Source organism: Curcuma longa, chromosome 5 (assembly GCF_044706935.1).
Source record: "Curcuma longa cultivar G26 ecotype Majalengka, Jawa Barat chromosome 5, ITB_CL_G26_1.1, whole genome shotgun sequence".
Lineage (NCBI taxonomy): Eukaryota > Viridiplantae > Streptophyta > Magnoliopsida > Zingiberales > Zingiberaceae > Curcuma > Curcuma longa.
Window position 1 is genome coordinate 6709500 of NC_133865.1, and position 19116 is coordinate 6728615.

Here is a 19116-nt window from a genome sequence, read left to right on the forward strand (position 1 = left end):
ATAACATTTAAATGGACACAACTTTAGTCCACCACTTGCAAAGAATCAACAACCATTATTTGGAGTCACCATCAGGAAACATAACTGTGATAAGTCACCCTCACAGGAATAAGAAACCACGACCAGACAGCATATATTAGGAAGAATGCTGAGACATTAAAGATATGGCATTGAGGAGGAGCTTCTCATAGCATAGAAGTAGCACAAAACTTTAACATGACAAGAATGATCAGTTCATCGCTGGCTCTCCCTTCGCCTAACATAACGGGTTCTATCGTTGTATCTGGGTCTATCTCTGTCATTTCTATGCATGGTTGCTTGGTCAATTCTCCGCTGTATCTCGGGAGGCCTTTGAACAATTTCCCCATTCACTAACAATTCAGCTGCAGAATCAAAATAGTTCAATAATATATCAGTTGCAATATTTGAACGTTTCATTTTATTGTTTCAAAAGATATTTTTTCTGGATCATCTACTTATGCTCAACTGAAAGCAGTAAACATTATTAATCAATGAAAACATGGGCAACTTCAACCACAGAGAGAAAAACAAAGAGCAACTTTTTTAATTGGATACCCCTTATTTAGTGACTATTTACATATGATCTGATACTACTTTCACAATGCTTATATGTTAAAAAGGAAATTATGTTTGTTATGAGTTTGAGAGAAATAAATCAAACATCATGCTGAAAAATGATGTTGGCAATGTTATTTGGGCAATTCTAATACACAAGTCAGCATTCTGGATCAATATATCGAACATGAATTAATCAGCTCCATGGTGGGTAAAGAATGAAGAACTGAATAAGCAAACAATATTTATATAGGACAAAAAGAATTTAGCCAAGATCCAGTACACATTTCAGACAAACTGTTATTGATAGCAACATCATATCAAAGAAAATAAAATTATAGTAAGTGAAGTTGAGTTTCCATTCACCACATTTGTGATAGATTTAGTATTATTCTTTATCAATAACTAAAAGAAAGTCCGTGTAAAAATTAAATACATGTTTGGTTTGCAAGTATAATTGGATTCCTGATGAATTTTCAGAATAGTATTATTAATTTCACTTCGAAGAATTGGCTAGAATACAAATTCTGACAAAATAGATGTTCTCTTTTACTTCAGCTCCTTCCATCAACCAAGTAATAGTTATTTAAATCTATCAGATTTTTTTTCCAGAAACGGGATAAGCAAACTTTTAGTTGTAAGAAGATTTTTTATCTTATGATGGCTGTTCCTTTTTTATCTAGCATAAATTTCTGCAGTTCCAACATAGAAATAGGAATGAAGCATCTATTCCTAAACTATGGATATAAATTCTTTTTCCATTCCTACACTATTAAATTATCCAAGAATAACAATTCTATTTGAAATCAATTTCATTCAGCATGCAAGAGGTGTTTACAAGAACAATCACTTGAAGTCTTAGCAAAAGAACACTGACCATGAAGAAAAATCTAACTCAAGAATGCAAAGAGATAAGCAGAGTAATCTAACACAAAATCCTGACACCAAACTGGAAAATAATAAGTGAAGCCTAATCAGATTTTAATGGTATATTTGTTTTGTAAATTACTCAAGTTTGCTTTGAAAATTACTGGTGAACTCAATGATATATTTGTTAAATTGCTCTTAACATTAGCTATCATTAGGTTCACAAAATTATCACATGGACTTTTGTATTTTTTTTTTGTTGCTTTTACTAACTATTAAGGCACCCTCATTTAATTTCTTAGATCTAGCACATATTATAGTGGAATTTTAGTACTAATACTGATAACACTAGCTAGCTGGCCTCAAGACATACAACTTGTTTTTTTGTTAATTTCTTGTTGAAGTTGACACACACTGTAGATTAACTTTTTTGGGCTAATCAGTTGTTTGATGCAAATTTCTTCCACACCAATATATTCTCAAGATCTTCCACAATACCAGTAATTTGGCCAAATGAAGTCCAAATCAACCCCGATTTGGACTAATAGACTCATCTCCACACTTACCCGATGGATTTTGTTCGACTCCAATCCGATTTTAATTCAGCACCTTCACTTCGTGTTCGATAATTCAGTTTGTTTATTTATTTATTTTGTTAAAAAAATCTAATACTTAACAAAACTTATATAGAAAATAATTTTATAAAATGGGTTGGACTATAGCCCAGGATCCATCACTGGTAGTAACAATGCTTGTTCCAGACTTACTGTCACTATAAAGTATTATTGGATCAGCAAGCTCCATCAATTTCCACAACTGGAGTTCCTTGGGCAATGATTTTGAACTTTTGAGTCTGGATTACTGTTAAAGCCCATATACATATTAGGGTTAAGGCCCATATTAACCCCTAGTTATCTATATATAGTTGTATGTAACTATTGGATGAGATATTCCAAATCCTATTTCGTCACATGGTATCAGAGCCAGGGGATTAGGTTTATCCGCCGCCGTCCTTTCTAGTTTTTTTCTTTTCTTCTTTCTCCACACGCCGCGGCTGTCCCGTCGCCTACAGCCCGTCGCCTACGCGCGCCTCGTCTCCGCGCAGCGCGCCTCGTCTCCGTCGCCGCGTGCCGCAGCCGACTCGCGTCCTCGCAGCGCGCAACTCCGTCGCCGCGTGCCGCAGCCGACTTTCGCCGCGCAGCGCGCCTCGTCTCCGTCGTCTCCGTCGCCGCGTGCCGCAGCGCGAGAAGAACAGAGGAGAAGCCGACTTTCTGCTTCGGAGCAAGCGACCAAGGGCGCCGACTTCGTTCCTCCTGATTTCGCCGCGCGTGTTCCTTCCCCTGCAGCGATCCTTGCTTCGCTGCCTCGAAAGGTCAGCCCGCCAGCGCCGGTTGAAGCGCGTGCCCTAGCCGCCACAGAGGCTTCCACCGATTGCCGCCTGCTTCCGTGTTCACGCCGGCGTCGCAGGCTTCCGTTCGGCCACCTCTCCAGTCGCGACGCGCCAGCAACCGCTACGCTGCCTCCGGTTCTTCTCTTACAAGCCTTCTCTCGCAAGCGACAGCAAGGTTCATTCTCTCCTTATCCTGCCGCCATTGGAACGAGTGCCATCTGCTTTTCTTTTCACAGCAAAGCAACGAGTGCCATCTGCCTTTAAGTGGACCTTCTGATGCATGCTTAATTGCTGCTTTCACATCATCATATAAAGCACTTTTCTCAAGACGGCAAATTAAATCCACAACAGAAACATTAAGTGGAGCCGCTGTTGTGTCTGCTCCAGCGCCGACTCCCTGTCCAATCTCTGTTTCTGAACAGAGAAATTGACCGAAAAGGAACTGACTGAACTAGTTGCCAGGTTCTTCCTATTATAGCTTCATTGAAATTAATCACGAGTATTTCTCAACATGTCTTCAATAAATGCAATAATTATTAATATCACCTTAGATGGTCAGAATTATCCAGAATGGGCTTTCTGTGTAGAGACTGCATTAAGGGGTTATGGTTTACTTTTTCATTTAAATGAATCTCCACCTGTGCTTAAGAATGATGGTAGTAATGCTGCTGCAATAACAGAATGGCATATTAATGATGGAAAAGTGATGGCTGCCATGGTCAATAGTACTAAACAATCCATGATTATGAGTCTTTCTAAGTTCAAAACAGCTAAGGACATATGGAACAACTTGAAGAAGCGCTATGTTCAGGATAGTGGTGCTCTTTTACATAATCTTATGCAGCAAACTCATGAAATTATGCAGAATGATATGTCCATTGATGAGTACTACTCTGCTTTTGATCGTTTGATGGGATCACTGATTTCCATGATACCAGAGTGTACAACTGTTCCTTGCCCAACACACAAGTTTATTGAAAAGTTTTTCACTTACAGATTTGTTATGGGAGTTCGGGCTGAATATGATTCTATTCGTACACGATTACTTCACAATTCTTCTGATCTCACTATGGCACAGGCATTGTCTGATTTACTTGCAGAAGAAACACGTCTCAAGTCTATGTCTTCTTCTGCATTTGTCTCTCATAGTGTGTTGGCAGCTTCTCAAAGGATCAGTGTACCAAAAAGCTTCTCTTCAGAGCCCTGTAAGCATTGTGGCAAGACTGGTCATCTTCCAGAGAATTGTTTTTCTATTCATCCAGAGAAGTTGGCTGACTATCGTGCACGTCGTGCTGCCCGTGGTACTGCCCGTGGTGCTCGTGGTCGTGGTACTGGTTCCACTCCTGGAGGTTCAGTGTCTATTGCTGCTGCTTCACCTGTTACTGCTCCTTCGTCGTCTTGGGTACTTGATTCAGGGGCTTCTTTTCATGTGACATCTGATCAGTCCCAGTTGGTCGCTTGCAAGCCGGTCACTGATGGAGCTTCTATTCGGACAGCTGATGGTACATCTTGTCATATCACTCATCAGGGTTCACTTTGCAATCCTTATTTTTCTGTACCTAATGTTTCTTTTGCACCTCAGTTATCCATGAATCTTCTTTCGGTTGGTCAAGTTACCGACCAAAATTGTTTTGTTGGATTTGATGATTCATCTTGTTTTATTCAGGACCGTCGAAGCGGGAAAGTGATTGGGACTGGCCATCGCCGTAAAGGTGTTCCTAGCCTTTACATCCTGGATACTTTGCGTCTTCCTTCTTCCATTGAAACTTCTGCTCGTGTGTCATCCGCTACATCGGGTTCTGTTTGTTCTTCCTTCGCCCAGTGGCATCATCGTCTTGGTCATCTTTGTGGGTCTCGACTGTCCACATTAATAAATAAAGGTTGTTTAGGTCATACAACTATTGAGTCTGATTTTCATTGTAAGGGTTGCAAACTTGGAAAACAAATACAACTACCATATTCATCTAGTATTTCTCATTCTGCTAGACATTTTGATCTTATTCATTCTGATGTATGGGGTCCTGCACCTTTTCCTTCAAAAGGTGGTCACAAATATTATGTCATTTTTATTGATGATCATTCTCGATATACATGGGTTTATTTTATGAAACATCGCTCTCAGTTGTGTTCTATTTATCAGTCTTTTGTCCGCATGGTTCACACACAATTTTCTACTCCTATTAGAGTTTTTCGTTCTGACTCTGGGGGAGAGTATTTGTCTGATGTTTTTCGCCAATTTTTGTCATCTGAGGGTACTCTTGCTCAACTCTCTTGTCCTGGTGCTCATGCTCAGAATGGTGTTGCTGAACGCAAACATCGTCATATTATAGAGACTGCCCGCACACTTTTGATTTCATCTTTTGTGCCTTCTCATTTTTGGGGTGAAGCTGTTTCTACTGCTGTCTATCTCATAAATAGACAACCCTCATCCAAACTGTCTGGCAAATGTCCCGGCGAAGTTCTTTTTGGTACTTCTCCCAGTTATGATCATCTCCGAGTTTTTGGATGTACTTGTTATGTTTTGCTTGCACCTCGTGAGCGAACTAAGTTGACTGCACAATCTGTTGAGTGTGTTTTTCTAGGATATAGTCCTGAACATAAAGGTTATCGGTGTTATGATCCTTCTTCTCGTCGCATACGTATCTCTCGCGATGTGACCTTTGTTGAGGATCGCCCTTTCTTTTATAACCCCTCTACTCAGCCCTCATATTCTCCCACAGAATCTACATCATTCCTGTGTTTACCTCCTATCTCATCCTCTGATGATGTCACTACTCCTCATCATATTACCCCCATTCATGCTCCTTCTATTTCCATCACGCCACCTTCACAGGGGACTACACCTCCTCCTGTACCACTTCCATTTCATCCTAAACCACCTATCACACATGTATTCCATCGTCGTCCCACAAATCTCACAGTGTCTCCATCTAGTTCTACCACCACGGCCAGTCCTGATTCACCTGCTGTTGATGTTTCTAATAATATTGATGAGTCTCATACTGCTCCTGATGAGTTACAGGTTGGTCCAAGATATAATTTAAGAGATCGTGCTACTATTGGTCCCGCTGCCAAGTATGGTTTTACATGTGTGAGTGTCGAGCCATCAACTTACCAAGAAGCTTCTATTATTCCGGAATGGCAACTTGCTATGTCTGAGGAGCTTGCTGCTCTTGATCGTACAGGCACTTGGGATATTGTTCCACTACCATCACATGCAGTGCCAATTACATCTAAATGGGTATTCAAAATTAAGACCAAGTCTGATGGTTCTATCGAGAGATACAAAGCTCGTCTTGTTGCTAGAGGTTTTCAGCAAACTCAAGGACGAGATTATGATGAGACATTTGCACCAGTTGCTCATATGACTACTGTTCGTACTCTTATTGCTGTGGCTGCTACTTCTTCTTGGACCATCTCTCAAATGGATGTTAAGAATGCTTTTCTTCATGGTGATTTGCATGAAGAAGTTTATATGCAACCACCCCTAGGTGTTGATGCTCCTCCTGGTCATGTTTGTCGTCTTCGTCGTGCTCTATATGGTCTTAAACAGGCTCCTCGTGCTTGGTTTGAGCGCTTTGTATCTGTGATACAAGCTGCTGGATTTTTACCTAGTGATCATGACCCTGCTCTATTTATTCATCTCTCTCCACGTGGACGCACTTTGCTTCTTCTATATGTTGATGATATGTTGATTACGGGGGACGATGTGGAACACATTTCTTGTGTGAAAAAGCAACTTAGTGAGCAGTTTCAAATGTCTGATTTGGGTCCACTCAGTTATTTCTTAGGGATTGAGGTATTACATTCGGCAGATGGCTACTATCTTTCTCAGTCCAAATACATACAAGACCTTATTCATAGTTCTGGCATTACAGATAGTCGAACAGCTGCGACACCTATGGATCTTCATTTACAACTTCGTTCTACTGATGGTACACCTCTTGAGGATCCGTCTCGATATCGGCGTATTGTAGGCAGCCTTGTCTATCTCACTGTTACCAGACCTGATATTGCTCATGCAGTTCATATTCTGAGTCAGTTTGTGAGTGCTCCTACTTCCATTCATTTTGGACATTTGCTTCGTGTACTACGGTACTTAAGGGGGACATCTTCTCAGTGTTTGTTCTATGCTCGTGATAGTCCACTTCAGCTTCATGCTTACTCAGACTCCACCTGGGCAAGTGACCCAACAGATCGTCGTTCTGTCACAGGTTATTGCATTTTTCTTGGTTCTTCTCCTCTTGCATGGAAGTCTAAAAAGCAGGTGGCTGTATCTCGTTCTAGTACAGAAGCAGAACTTCGAGCACTTGCCACTACCACTTCAGAGATAGTATGGCTTCGATGGTTATTAGCAGATTTTGGTATTTCTTGTGATGCTCCTACACCTCTTCTGTGTGACAATACTGGAGCCATACAGATTGCCAATGATCCTGTGAAGCATGAACTTACAAAGCATATTGGTGTTGATGCTTTCTTTACTCGGTCTCATTGTCATCAGAAAACAATTGCTCTTCAGTATGTGCCCTCAGAACTACAAGTGGCAGATTTTTTCACTAAAGCACAAACTCGAGAGCAACATCGGCTTCATTTACTCAAACTCAATGTTTCAGAACCTCCACTTCCACCTTGAGTTTGAAGGGGGGTGTTAAAGCCCATATACATATTAGGGTTAAGGCCCATATTAACCCCAGTTATCTATATATAGTTGTATGTAACTATTGGATGATTGATATTCCAAATCCTATTTTCGTCACATATCCTCCATCCATTTCCAACTTTCAAATGTGGCACTCATTAGATTACATGCAAGCATCCCTCTATTTCTTTCAGAAAGTCTTTTTAACTTTTTTTTTTCAAATTTTTTTTTTGCCTTGAGCTACTTTTATCGCCAAGAAGTACTTCATTTCCCCAAGGTCTTGAATCTTAAATTCGTCACTCAATTTCTTTAGTTTGTTAATTTCATGAGGTGATTACCTGTAATTGTAATGTCATCCTCACGTACAACCTGTCTAGATATCTTACCAGTAATGGAATGCTTTGTAAACAAATTGTGATATGGTTATCCTCGCTTGTATTTAAACAAAGCAAGAGTAGTGTTGAACCCCCTGAACCAGGCTCTGTGTGATTGCTTCAAGCCATATAATGAGTGTTTCAGCCTACGCACCTTTCTAATCTTTTCTCCTTTCTCGAACATTGGTGGAATTCTCGTGAGATTTGTTTTTCTTCTGAAGTTCACCATTTAGGAAGACATGTCTTATGTCAAGTTGAAATAATTTCCAATCAAAGTCAACAACCATTGAGATTAACACTCTTTTGGAATCAGCTTTGCCACAGGGGCAAAGTCATCATTATTTATCCCATAAGTTTATCATGAGTTGCCAATCTGGCCTTGTTTATGTTAATGCTTCCATCAGAGTCGTATTTGATATTTAATGCCATTTGCACTCCAACACTTTCTTGCTCTCAGGTAACTCTTTATAATCAATGCCTTTCTTTTCTCCATAGCTTCTTTCCACTTAGGGCCTTTGAAGGCATCATGGATATCTTTGGGGACTTCTACACTATCCAACAATGTAGTAAAAGTGGTGAACTGTGGGGACAATCCAGAATATGTTTAGTAATTTGAACATGGAATATCATAGGCAGTGGAAATTGCCTTAAGTTTATCTTTAGATTTTCTAAAAACTTCATTACCACAATTGTTCCAATGTGAAAATAGCAAGAAGGATTTTATAAAGTTACGATTATTATTTTATTCTTGGTATTATACATATATATATATATATATATTAAGAAAAAACTTGCAAGCCTGATTATTTTTATTTTCTTAGGTGTAGCAGACTAGTAACGGTTAGATAATTTGTTTAGGAGATTAGGGATATTATTCCGAACCTCTTGTTTCATTCAATCATTTATTAATACAATATAACAATTTCTTTGGAGATTCTCATGTTCTTCCTGTTTGAATGTTGACTGAGGCATGCAATTGCAAGAGCTGCTTGACTTTCTTTTTTCCTGTCTCTTGCCATGGTGCCTTTGTGTTGCCTCTTGATCATTCGAGCAATGGTATCTGCAAAAGTAATGTGAATTTGATAAATTAGCAAAACCTCCTTACAGAATGATTCATTTCTTTTTTGTTTACTTTTTTCTTTTCTTTGCAAATGATTCATATTCTTTATCATGTGACTATGGTACAAAAGATATTTTTAGTTGTGCTAGATGTTAATTGCCCATCAAGACTTTATTGCTTTCTTCGCCAACCTACACCCCCATGTTTACCTTATTACCTCAGGGAGAGAATGAATCCATATAAATGATCGTGACATTTTCATTTTGTAGGGTTCAGGCACCACTTCTATGGAGGTTTCAAGTTCAGGTGCCACACTGTAAGTAGGTTTCTTGTGTTGCAACACAAATACAACCCTTTTTTTAGAGTGCAGAAACATCTCTGCACGAGTTCTGAGGCTCTTGACATTCCTGAAGTTGGAAATTCGTTGAGAGACGCAGCCTCGAGTTTGTAATTGTATGTTCTGCTGGCTTAGAGCTTGGGCTTAGAGTATGTTTAATTCATGCCAAATTAAACATTTTGTCCCTAAAATTCTCATTTCATAAATTTTGATGTTCTCTTAGCAGTCGTCTTCTTTTGCACTGAATTGACATAAAATGCAATTTTAGTTCAGTTGGAATTCTTCCTTTGATCTAGTTGAGCCAATTTAGTCTTGGATTCCATGGATTGAATTGATTGACAACGCTCCTTTGTTCTTTGTGGGCAAGATGCCGGGACCAATGCGCCTAAGTGCTGCTCCAAATCAAGAAAAGTTAATTGTAAGATTTTTCGGATGGTTTTTTTCTATTGTGCACGAGAAATCCATCGCTGCTGCTGCCGCCCTCGCTGTGTCGTCCGGCCACCATCGGCCGCCGGCTCGGGCGCGATCGATCTGTCGCTCGTCGGCGCTTCGGTCGGCGTCGGATTTCAACCTGATTGTGGTCGGAATCCGGTGCAATTTGATTGAAATGTGGCCGACAATGGCCCGCGTCGGATTCCGGTCAAATCGCGATCGGAGACCGATCGAGGATCTTCGACCGGCGTCGGATTTCGATCGGATTGTAGTCGGAATCCAGCACAATTTGGTCGGAACGCGGTCGGTAGTGGCCCGTGTCAGATTCCGACCAAATTGCGTTGGATTTCGGTCACAATTCGGCTGGAATATGATGCCGGTCGAAGTGCCGACGAGCGGCACGTCGATCGCGCCCGGGCCGACGGGCGACAGTGGTCGGATGGCGTGGCAAGGGCGGTGGCAGCGGCGAGGGTCGGGGGCGGAATACTGTGCATTCTCACATTTAGACGGTCAGATTTAACGTGTGATCGCGTGATGGACGATAGATCGCGTGGCGCTCACAGACGCGCACGAGAGAGTCGCACAGGATATCATATCTGTTCTATTGTAACCGTATATTAATGAACAACGCCACGTCAGAACCAGCTTAAACCGGAGCGGTTCATCTAGTATTACGAACCGGACCAGGTTCATCTCCCCTCTCCGCTCGGATTACGCCAGCACGCAACGCCCTCGGTCGCGTGGATCACATGGATCCTCTCCTGCTCCTCCTCCTCCTCCGTTCGATGCCCATCGCGCGGGCGAACCGTCGCAGGATCCGTTGGATCATGATCTCATGCGACACAGGGAGCACGAGCCCGAGTCCAACTGTGCGGACCTTGCGAGCCCTTGCGTTGCATCTCCGGATCTTCTTCTCTCGTTGGCATTATTACGTTGAAAACGAGATCGGCACCGGTTGGCTTCTTCGTCGTCCATCTGTTCTTCTGATCTGAGCGAACGCAAGGGAAAAATAGCAAACAAATTAAGGAAAAAGGGGAGAAAAAATAGGACGGAGGAAGCATCTTCGTGGACTTTTTGGCGAGGAAGATCGGAGCGGCTCCAGCGGGGCGGTGGGGGCTTTAGTGGAGGAGGAGGCGGCGGCGGCGGTGATGGTGATGATGATTTGATGAACTTGTGGAAAACGTAATATTTCGAGGGCCTGCTATGAGGCGTTTTGTTTGAATGGAAACCCTTGCCAGGAACTCGCTCTGTTTGGTTGGATCTGAGAGAATCCGCTCTGGTGCTCCAGCGGCATTGACTGTCGGCGACTCGTCGATCGTCGTCAGTGCGGTGTTTGTTGCTAGGTTTGTTTAAGTTCTGGGAGGCGGTACGGAGGGAGAGAAGATGGGGGTTTCCGACGACGGCGACGGAGGTGGGATCGGCGTCGATTGCTGCGTCGGGACGATCGTCTGGGTGCGGCGGAGGAACGGATCCTGGTGGCCAGGAAGGATTCTTGGCCCTGAAGAGCTGTCGGTGTCTCATCTAATGTCCCCTAGGTCAGGGACGCCAGTTAAACTACTCGGAAGGGAGGACGCTAGCGTGTGAGAACTGGCTTTTCCTTGTTGATACTTCTTTGTCAAAATATGTTTTTTTACTGAAATTTTTGCTCGATGAACGGTATGTTTTACATGATTGTATGATTTTGCTTTCCCGGATACTTTGACCATTCTTGCATATATTCATCTGAAGTTCTATTTGCTGTTAGTTATTTTTCTAACTAGTAGCTATACTGTATGAACATATATTCTCACCCTAATCATTTTGGCTATCTTTCTTCGTGCATATGAAGAATAGCCGCAACCACTAGTGCAATTTTTAAGCATTTCTTTTTCTAATCTATCATCAACATTATTTTACAGACTCTTCTGTTTTTTTGAAGTCATAGTTTTATGTGTATATATCACTGGCATCTTAGTTCTCTTAACTTCTTACAAATGCACTGTTTGTAATCATTACCATTCATCTTTCTTATTCTATATCCTTCAAGTCCTCCACATCTGAATCCTAATTACCAGATTGGTGGTGTTATTTGCATCAACCCTCTTTATTGTTTGGTTTGCTGAGATATAACACAAAAATCAAGTCAAATTATGCAATGGCTCATTTATCTCTTAGAAACCATCTTTCTTACATGTGCTGCTATCTCTTAGAAACCCTCCTTTGAGCCTTCCTTTAATGACATTTTAGTTTGCTTATTTTTTTGTTGACCTGTTTAGCTTACTGATGACTTGAGGGACCCTCCCCCCACCTAATTGCCTTTAGTGCCTAGTCTATTAAATCCAAATCTGTACATTGTTATTTTCTTGTGTTGGCTAGAACTTTAATCTGTTGTTTGTCTAGGCCTGGCAATGTGGTCCCTTTTCTTTCTTTCACTAACTCGCATTATGAGGTTCATCTCATTGCTCGTCTGATGATTCTTGTGGTTGCATTCTTGAAATATTTTGGCATCTTTGATTTTTAATTTGATCAATTTTTCAATGTTTCCTTCATATCCTTCACTTTACTTCATGGCATGTTTTTGAGTTCTCTAGAATACTATATGCCAAGTAACCTCATAATGGATGTATCTTCTTGATAAATGGAGTACCTAGTAGTTCAGTTATGATTGTCCTATTGCTTTTTTTCACGGCATTTATTTTTTGGTTCCCTAGTATGAGTTAATCTAGTGGTAACTTTTGTACTTGTAGGTTAGTTTTAGCTGTCTAATTTCAGATTTTATGTCTTTATATTCATGTTAATGTTGACATCAAGTTAATGCAGCAATGTACTATGGGACAGTTTTTGTCATCAGGTTAGGAAGAGGTAAATTTTTATGCAAACCAACTTTATCATAATCAAGGAGTGATGAAACTAATGAAACTTTTTCCCAGAACATTGTAGAATTGGCAGTTCAGGCAAAGCTTGAAAAGGGTCACCTACAAGAAAAACTTCGAGGGCCTTAACAAAGAAAATTACAAGAAATGATAAAAACATGGATTGGAATGACATTTAGAGTATAGTTAGTGTTGAGTCTTTAGCTGCATGACACACTACCATCAAGTATCATACAAGTATCACCTTGTTACTTTCATATGAACTGTCAACCTTTTGGGCGAGCAAAGATTTGGAGATGATGGTTTGTGATCCCTATTATTATACCAGTTAAAATGCTTGTTGTCAAAAATCTGTGAACTGCAAACACGAGCTTGTATAGCGCCTATCAACCTTTGGTCGACCCAAGATAAGGACACTGTGGTTTGGCTTCCCTCCTATACAAATTAGCAATGTTTGTTGTCAAGGGTTTGTGAGTTAAAACTAGTTCTCCTATTAACTTGCAACATTTAAGGAGATAGAAAATTGTAGGTAGCACCTTATAGCACGTTGAAATTTGACATAACCTGTTTGAGTGACACAACGACTAAATTTGCCAGATTGAGTAAATGTAATTGTATAAATATCATAAACAATTCACAAATGAATTTGTCACCCTAAGGTCTGCAGGTTATTTCAGTTGCGTATTTGTTAAATTCAACTGACTTGCGTAGACTGAGCTATTTATTGGTGTTAACCAACTTAATCTCTTTAAGAGTGGACTGGATATATATTTATTTTCTAGTTGTTTAATTTTATGAGAACTTAAAAAAAAAAATCAACAAATGAAAAGAGCCCTTGAGTTAAAGAGATATGAGAAGCTTAAAAGAACAATCACTTATGGTTTAGTCCTATTAGAAAGCTACTAAGAAATCTCAATTAAGATGAAGTTTAGTCCTATTAGAAAGAAACTTCTTCTCGTAGATAGTAATGAATCACAATTTCATATGGTCAAATAGGGTGAGGGGTGTGATGATCATGGAAATGTAATCATGATTTCCTAATTGATAAGTGATATGTACTTTAAGCTATTTTCAATATATTATTGACTACTGGTGCAATCCATTATATTTTACATAAGTAAATCCACTATTCCATAAAACGCACCATTTTTCACCTTCATATGCCTTTCTAAAACCTTGGGATTCTGTGAGGAACTAGTTGAAGAATTGTAGCGAATAGCATCTTCCCATGGTACCAACTACAGGGTAGAGGCGAATTATATAGGATCACTCATTCAACCTTGCCATAACTTGTTGGACTCAATGCCTTAGCTATCTTTCACTTAATTGTGATCAAGCAAGGTTATTTTCGATCTAGAGAGGGTATTGTGGATTGAGATAGAATGTAATAAACTCTATCAATCAACAATGATGCTAAAACTATCTTCAATTAAAAACCAATTTGAATATACTTAGAACCCGACTAAACCCTATAACATTTCTATAAATATATATATTAACCATCGAGTGTTATTGAGTAATCTAGACTAAAAATATATATTTTATTAGTTATAAATTTTTTTTATCATTTGTTAATATTATATTAATAAATATAACAAGATTTGTATGTTACATTATTGTATAAAAACTTTCATTTTGATTTTATTACTCTTATTGACCTGATGCTACCAATATTTGAATTCTTTGATTCTATAACTCCCACCCCCTTCCTAATTTTAACAACTTTCGACTGAATGATATACAAGTCAACTATTTGATTTTTGAAATCTCAAGTGTATATGTGATACATTTTTTTAAATTAAAATTATTAATAATATATTTAAATAATGAATGCATCCCTTCATAATTTAAACAATCTTTAAATAAATATCTACTTATTATTTAAACAGCATATGCCTGCAATGACTTAAAGCTTTAGGGAGTACCATGAGAACCACCTATTATGTTGCTAGAGAAATAGATTAAATACCTTTGATAAAATCTTCCATTTATTTTCAATCCATTAAATCGCTGTAATGAATAACTCTTGGGCTTGATCAAAAGCAGCATGCATCCTTTGAAATTTACCTGATATGTGCCTTAGTCTCATCTCATTCACGGTAAAGATTCTTTTGTACAATAGCACTGCTAGTAATAGGATTGACAGCAACACTATCAGAATTTGCCCAATATCTTGGATAAAGACTAAGCTCCTTGTCAACTATCTATCTAACTCTGCATCATTAACAGATTTTGACTTCAACTGCAATATTTTTATCCAGTTAAACCTGGATAATTAATGAGACAGCTTTATGTTAGCTAATTTATTTTCTATATGTTGATGAAATTATGTGGGAGTTCTCTGCCTTTGACCCTTCTTCATGCTTTTAATATCTTGATTCTTGATCAATTTGATGGTTTTCTTTGGTTGCTTCTTGGTTTCATTTAATGTCAAAGTAACTTGTTAGCTTCACTGTGAACATGAGTTAACATATCAATTTTCTTTTTGGTAGACAAATTCAAAATGTTATCATTTGCCTAGCTTAGACAGATATTTAGCTCCTTGTAAAACTGTAAAAGCAATAGTTTGCAGAAGTCAAAGCAACATAATTTCCATTCCTACGTTGATGGCTGCTGTAGCATATATCATCGTTTCACTTTAATTGTTTGTCTTTTATGGTAGGGGGTTCCCTTAATCTCTCATTCCATTATATTCTGCATCTTCGAGAGATTTTCTACTGCACCCATTAGTATGGTGTGTTTGTAGTTTGTCTTCCTGGTCAGCTCTGTACCCAACCAAATTATTGGTAAATGATAAATAGATCTATTATTTCTTTATACACATTTTATTTATTGTTGCATTGTGCAAACGTATTGTCAGGGATTGGTACAACTTAGAGAAATCCAAACGTGTGAAGGCATTTCGCTGTGGGGAGTTTGATGCTTGCATTGAAAAGGCTGAAGCTTCTCTAGGAGTTCCTATAAAGAAAAGGGAGAAATACGCAAGACGAGAGGATGCTATTCTTCATGCTCTTGAACTCGAAAGAAAGCAAAATGAAATGAAACAGCAACAAGAAGGCATCAGATCCAATGGAGTTGATGCCAATATTTTAGGTGATCCAAAAGGAGAGTTCAAGGACTTGACACCTTCAGAGACTGTCATAAGAAATCAAGAGTCCTCGATGCAAGGTAAATGTTATATTCTGAAGTCTCCTACACTTCCCAGGAATGTGGATCTTTTGGATGAGGAAGAAAAAATGAACAATTCTTCAAATATACATGTAGGAAAGGATAGCAAGCAAACAGGACAGGAGGAAGGAATTTCTGGAACCATTCATCGGATGACAGGACTGCAGGATTCTGGCCTACGGACAGCTCCAAAGAAAAAACCTCTTCAGTCTGTTGCTTCTCCAATTACCAAGGGTCCTGTTGAAAACAATATGGATTGTCTTCCTAGTTCTGTGCATATAGTGAGAGGAAAAGGTAATGTCAGTAATGCCAATGGTTTCATGTCAATTAAAAGAAAAAGAACACAGTTACAGGGTGGTCTGGTTGAAGAATCTCTTGTCAAAAAGCGCGATCGACGTCGACCACTTGTTCAAGTATTACAAAGTAGTGCTAAGTTGCAGGGCTCTTCTCAGATTGATCATTTTCCTGAACTTGTAACTCTGGAAGGGGGACAAGATCATTTGGGTGATGTACATCGGGCAAAACGGAGCAGATGTGTCTATCTGCCATTGGATTCTGTTAATTTGCATGGTAATGGGGGCTATTCTGATGATGATGTGCAAAGACCATGCAACCAGTTTGAAATGGAAGATTGCCCTGACCATTCTTCTTTTGTAGAAGACTGCACGTCATCAGAGATGATCAAGATAAATGACTCTGATTCTTCGCTTATGGATTACTTGGAAACAGAGATAGAGGACGGAGATATCCTAGGAGGTATTTCACTTGAATGAGTCATGTATTAATTTCTATTCCTTGGTGAGAAGTTAAGATTCATGCCTTGCACATATTGTTTTTTTTTTCCACATAGTTTGCCACTACGTCCACTACAATTCAAAATGGGTAAAAGGATCTTGAAATTCTACTTGCTACAACTTGTGCCCCCCTCTCCCAAAACTTTAAAAGGAAATCCCAATTAGTCTCTAAAGAACCAATTAGTTAGCGTGTGTATCTTATCTTTCAAAAGTATATGGAATGACCATCAAATCAAATACCAACTTCAAAGACTGAGATTTTCTAAGTTTGAAGAGCAATAAAGATTATGACTTCAGCATTTATGGGTCAATTTGAAATTTATTTTAAATTGATCTTGAATTTTACTTATTCAGTATCTCCCATTTGATCTAGATCTTACTTAGCTTGTTATTGTATATGAAGTGTAATTGACTATTATTGTGCTTTTTTATAGTTATATTTCTTGCAATGTTAACGGCTAAAGACCTCTATTTGATCTGTTTCCTTTTCCATCTATTTCTCAAGAGTCACATCATCTATTGGTTGTTTACAGATACTGATCAATTGCTCACATCATCTGGACCAACAGATCACTTCCCTTCTGCATCTCATCTTTCAGAAAAATCTCCAGATATAGAAAATGATGAAATGCCCTTTTCTGGTTATGTTTCCCATTCACATCCTTATGAACATTCTTCTGCTGAGGTGGGAGTTTCTAAATGGCACATTAAGGGCAAACGCAACAGTCGAAGTCTAGTTAAGAGGCCAGTTGATGTTAGGGATGATAAAATCTGTGCCTCTAATTTAGATAAATTTGATGGTTCTGCAAGGGAAACTGCTTATAGAACCAAAGGTTCCACTTTGAGGATGATAAAAATAGAATCATCTAGCCATGTGAATGTTGAGCAAGATTTATGCCATATTAAAAGTGAGAACATTGATGCATCAGAGGAACTTGTTGGTAATGATGTTCTGCAGGAACAGATGAATGAATATAATGATCAAAGTTATCCTTTAGTCGCAAAAGCAGCTAGGGATCTTGGCAGAAGTCAGATTAGTTTCAAAAAATTGGAAAATGATACCCATTTAACCTCTGTATTTGGCTGGGAACCTGATGAGCTATCCGATCAAACTCAAATGAAATATTTGGAAGAATCTGATGAATGCTTTGATCCTCTTTATGCTTATTTCAGCAGAGGGATGGGTGGCTCTAATTTATTTAATGTTGATCTGAAAGTTAAAGCAAGCTATCAAGGTGAACATGTTCCTCTTGTTTCTTTGATGAGTAGATTGAATGGAAAGGCAATTATAGGGCACCCTGTGCAGATTGAAATCTTAGAAGATGGGTCCACTGATCAATATTTTCCTATCAATCATACTTTTCCTGATGGAAATACAACACACCAACCAGTCTGGAGGACTGCCAGAAGAACAGCCATGCAACGAGTTCCTCGGTCAAATCCAGTGACATCATCTTGGGAGAATGATGAAGCTGGACGATCTCAATGTTCAAAGGGAGGAAATAGATGCCTGCCCAATATGCATTTGGGTTATTCCAAGAATCAATTAAGGTCAACAAAGAAGAAAGTATGCTATCCTTACCAACCACTCTTGGGGAACTTCCATAAGAAGTCACATAAAAAAGCAAACTTGTCGAGCCAAAAAACTAGAACACTTTCATCTTTTGCATCTGAAAAGAAACTTGGTCGTGCGAATGGTGAAGTCAGGTTTGCTAGGGGTTGTAATATATTGGGTGGTCTCATGAAATCAGAAGGGCAAATGCCTTTAATCACATGTGTCCCTGCGAAGGTAGTGTTTAGCAGGATTCTAGAAGCAGTTGGAAGGTCATCATCAATCACAGCCCATGTTCGATTGTCAGATGCAACAACAAGAGACACGTCATAGGTAACAATTAGTGACTGTTGCAATATAGTCCACCCATTCGCTTCAGTGCTTCATAGGTTGACCTATAAACTTCACGCCAGATGGAATGGTTTGGAGTTTCACAATCCCATCAGTGATGAGTGAGAGGTCTTTGCAGCTAATCTGGTGATATTGCATGATCAGGCACTCAGGGCAGATGAAGCCTAGTTGCTGTTGTAAAATGTTGAGCTAAGAAGCCAAGCTTTTGCTGGGCCGAAACTGGACTTGGTCAGCAAAAGTGTCATTCGAGATGTTAATTTGCATCTTTTGGTTAGTTGACTCCATAAAATACTAACAATTCAATATACGCATCTCGTAAATCGTATAGCAAGCAATGCAACAGAGCCAGATCTGTAGAAGTTTATACTTGTTGCAAGCCAGTTATTTATAGTGTAGGTCTCAAACTAGTGTATGAATAGCAGCCAAGCAGGAACATTTCTATCATGTGAAGTTGGTACGAGACAATCTTCCTCACATCTGGACCATAAATTTCAGTTTGTATGCAGTCAGATATGTATATCTTTGTACTTGTTACAATTCAGTAATTAATTGATGTCCAGTGCTACAACTTCTGTGAATGACAGATGGAAACTTTATACTCTTTCCGTAGTTCATTAAGAATGGTCAATATGATAAAATTACGTCCTTTTCAAATCAATGTTTTCAAAATTCAGTCAGTCTGTCAGTCAGCCAGCCTGATTGATGGTCAATTGTTTAAGCGATT

The 19116-nt window shown here is 39.2% G+C and overlaps 1 protein-coding gene across 2 annotated transcripts; it reads left to right on the top strand.

The window, feature by feature from the left end:
- The first annotated feature begins 10600 nt into the window (after positions 1–10600).
- Positions 10601–18977, top strand: LOC141829602 (uncharacterized protein At1g51745-like). Of its 2 annotated transcripts, XM_074717113.1 has the most exons (4): positions 10603–11255; positions 15388–15695; positions 15792–16451; positions 17023–18977. In XM_074717113.1, the coding sequence occupies exons 1-4, from the start codon at positions 11059–11061 to the stop codon at positions 18372–18374; spliced, it is 2517 nt and encodes an 838-aa protein (XP_074573214.1). In that variant the 5' UTR covers positions 10603–11058; the 3' UTR covers positions 18375–18977. The 2 variants fall into 2 exon arrangements, with proteins under 2 accessions (XP_074573213.1, XP_074573214.1); XM_074717112.1 differs by having other exon boundaries at positions 10601–11255; positions 15388–16451.
- Positions 18978–19116: the final 139 nt, after the last annotated feature.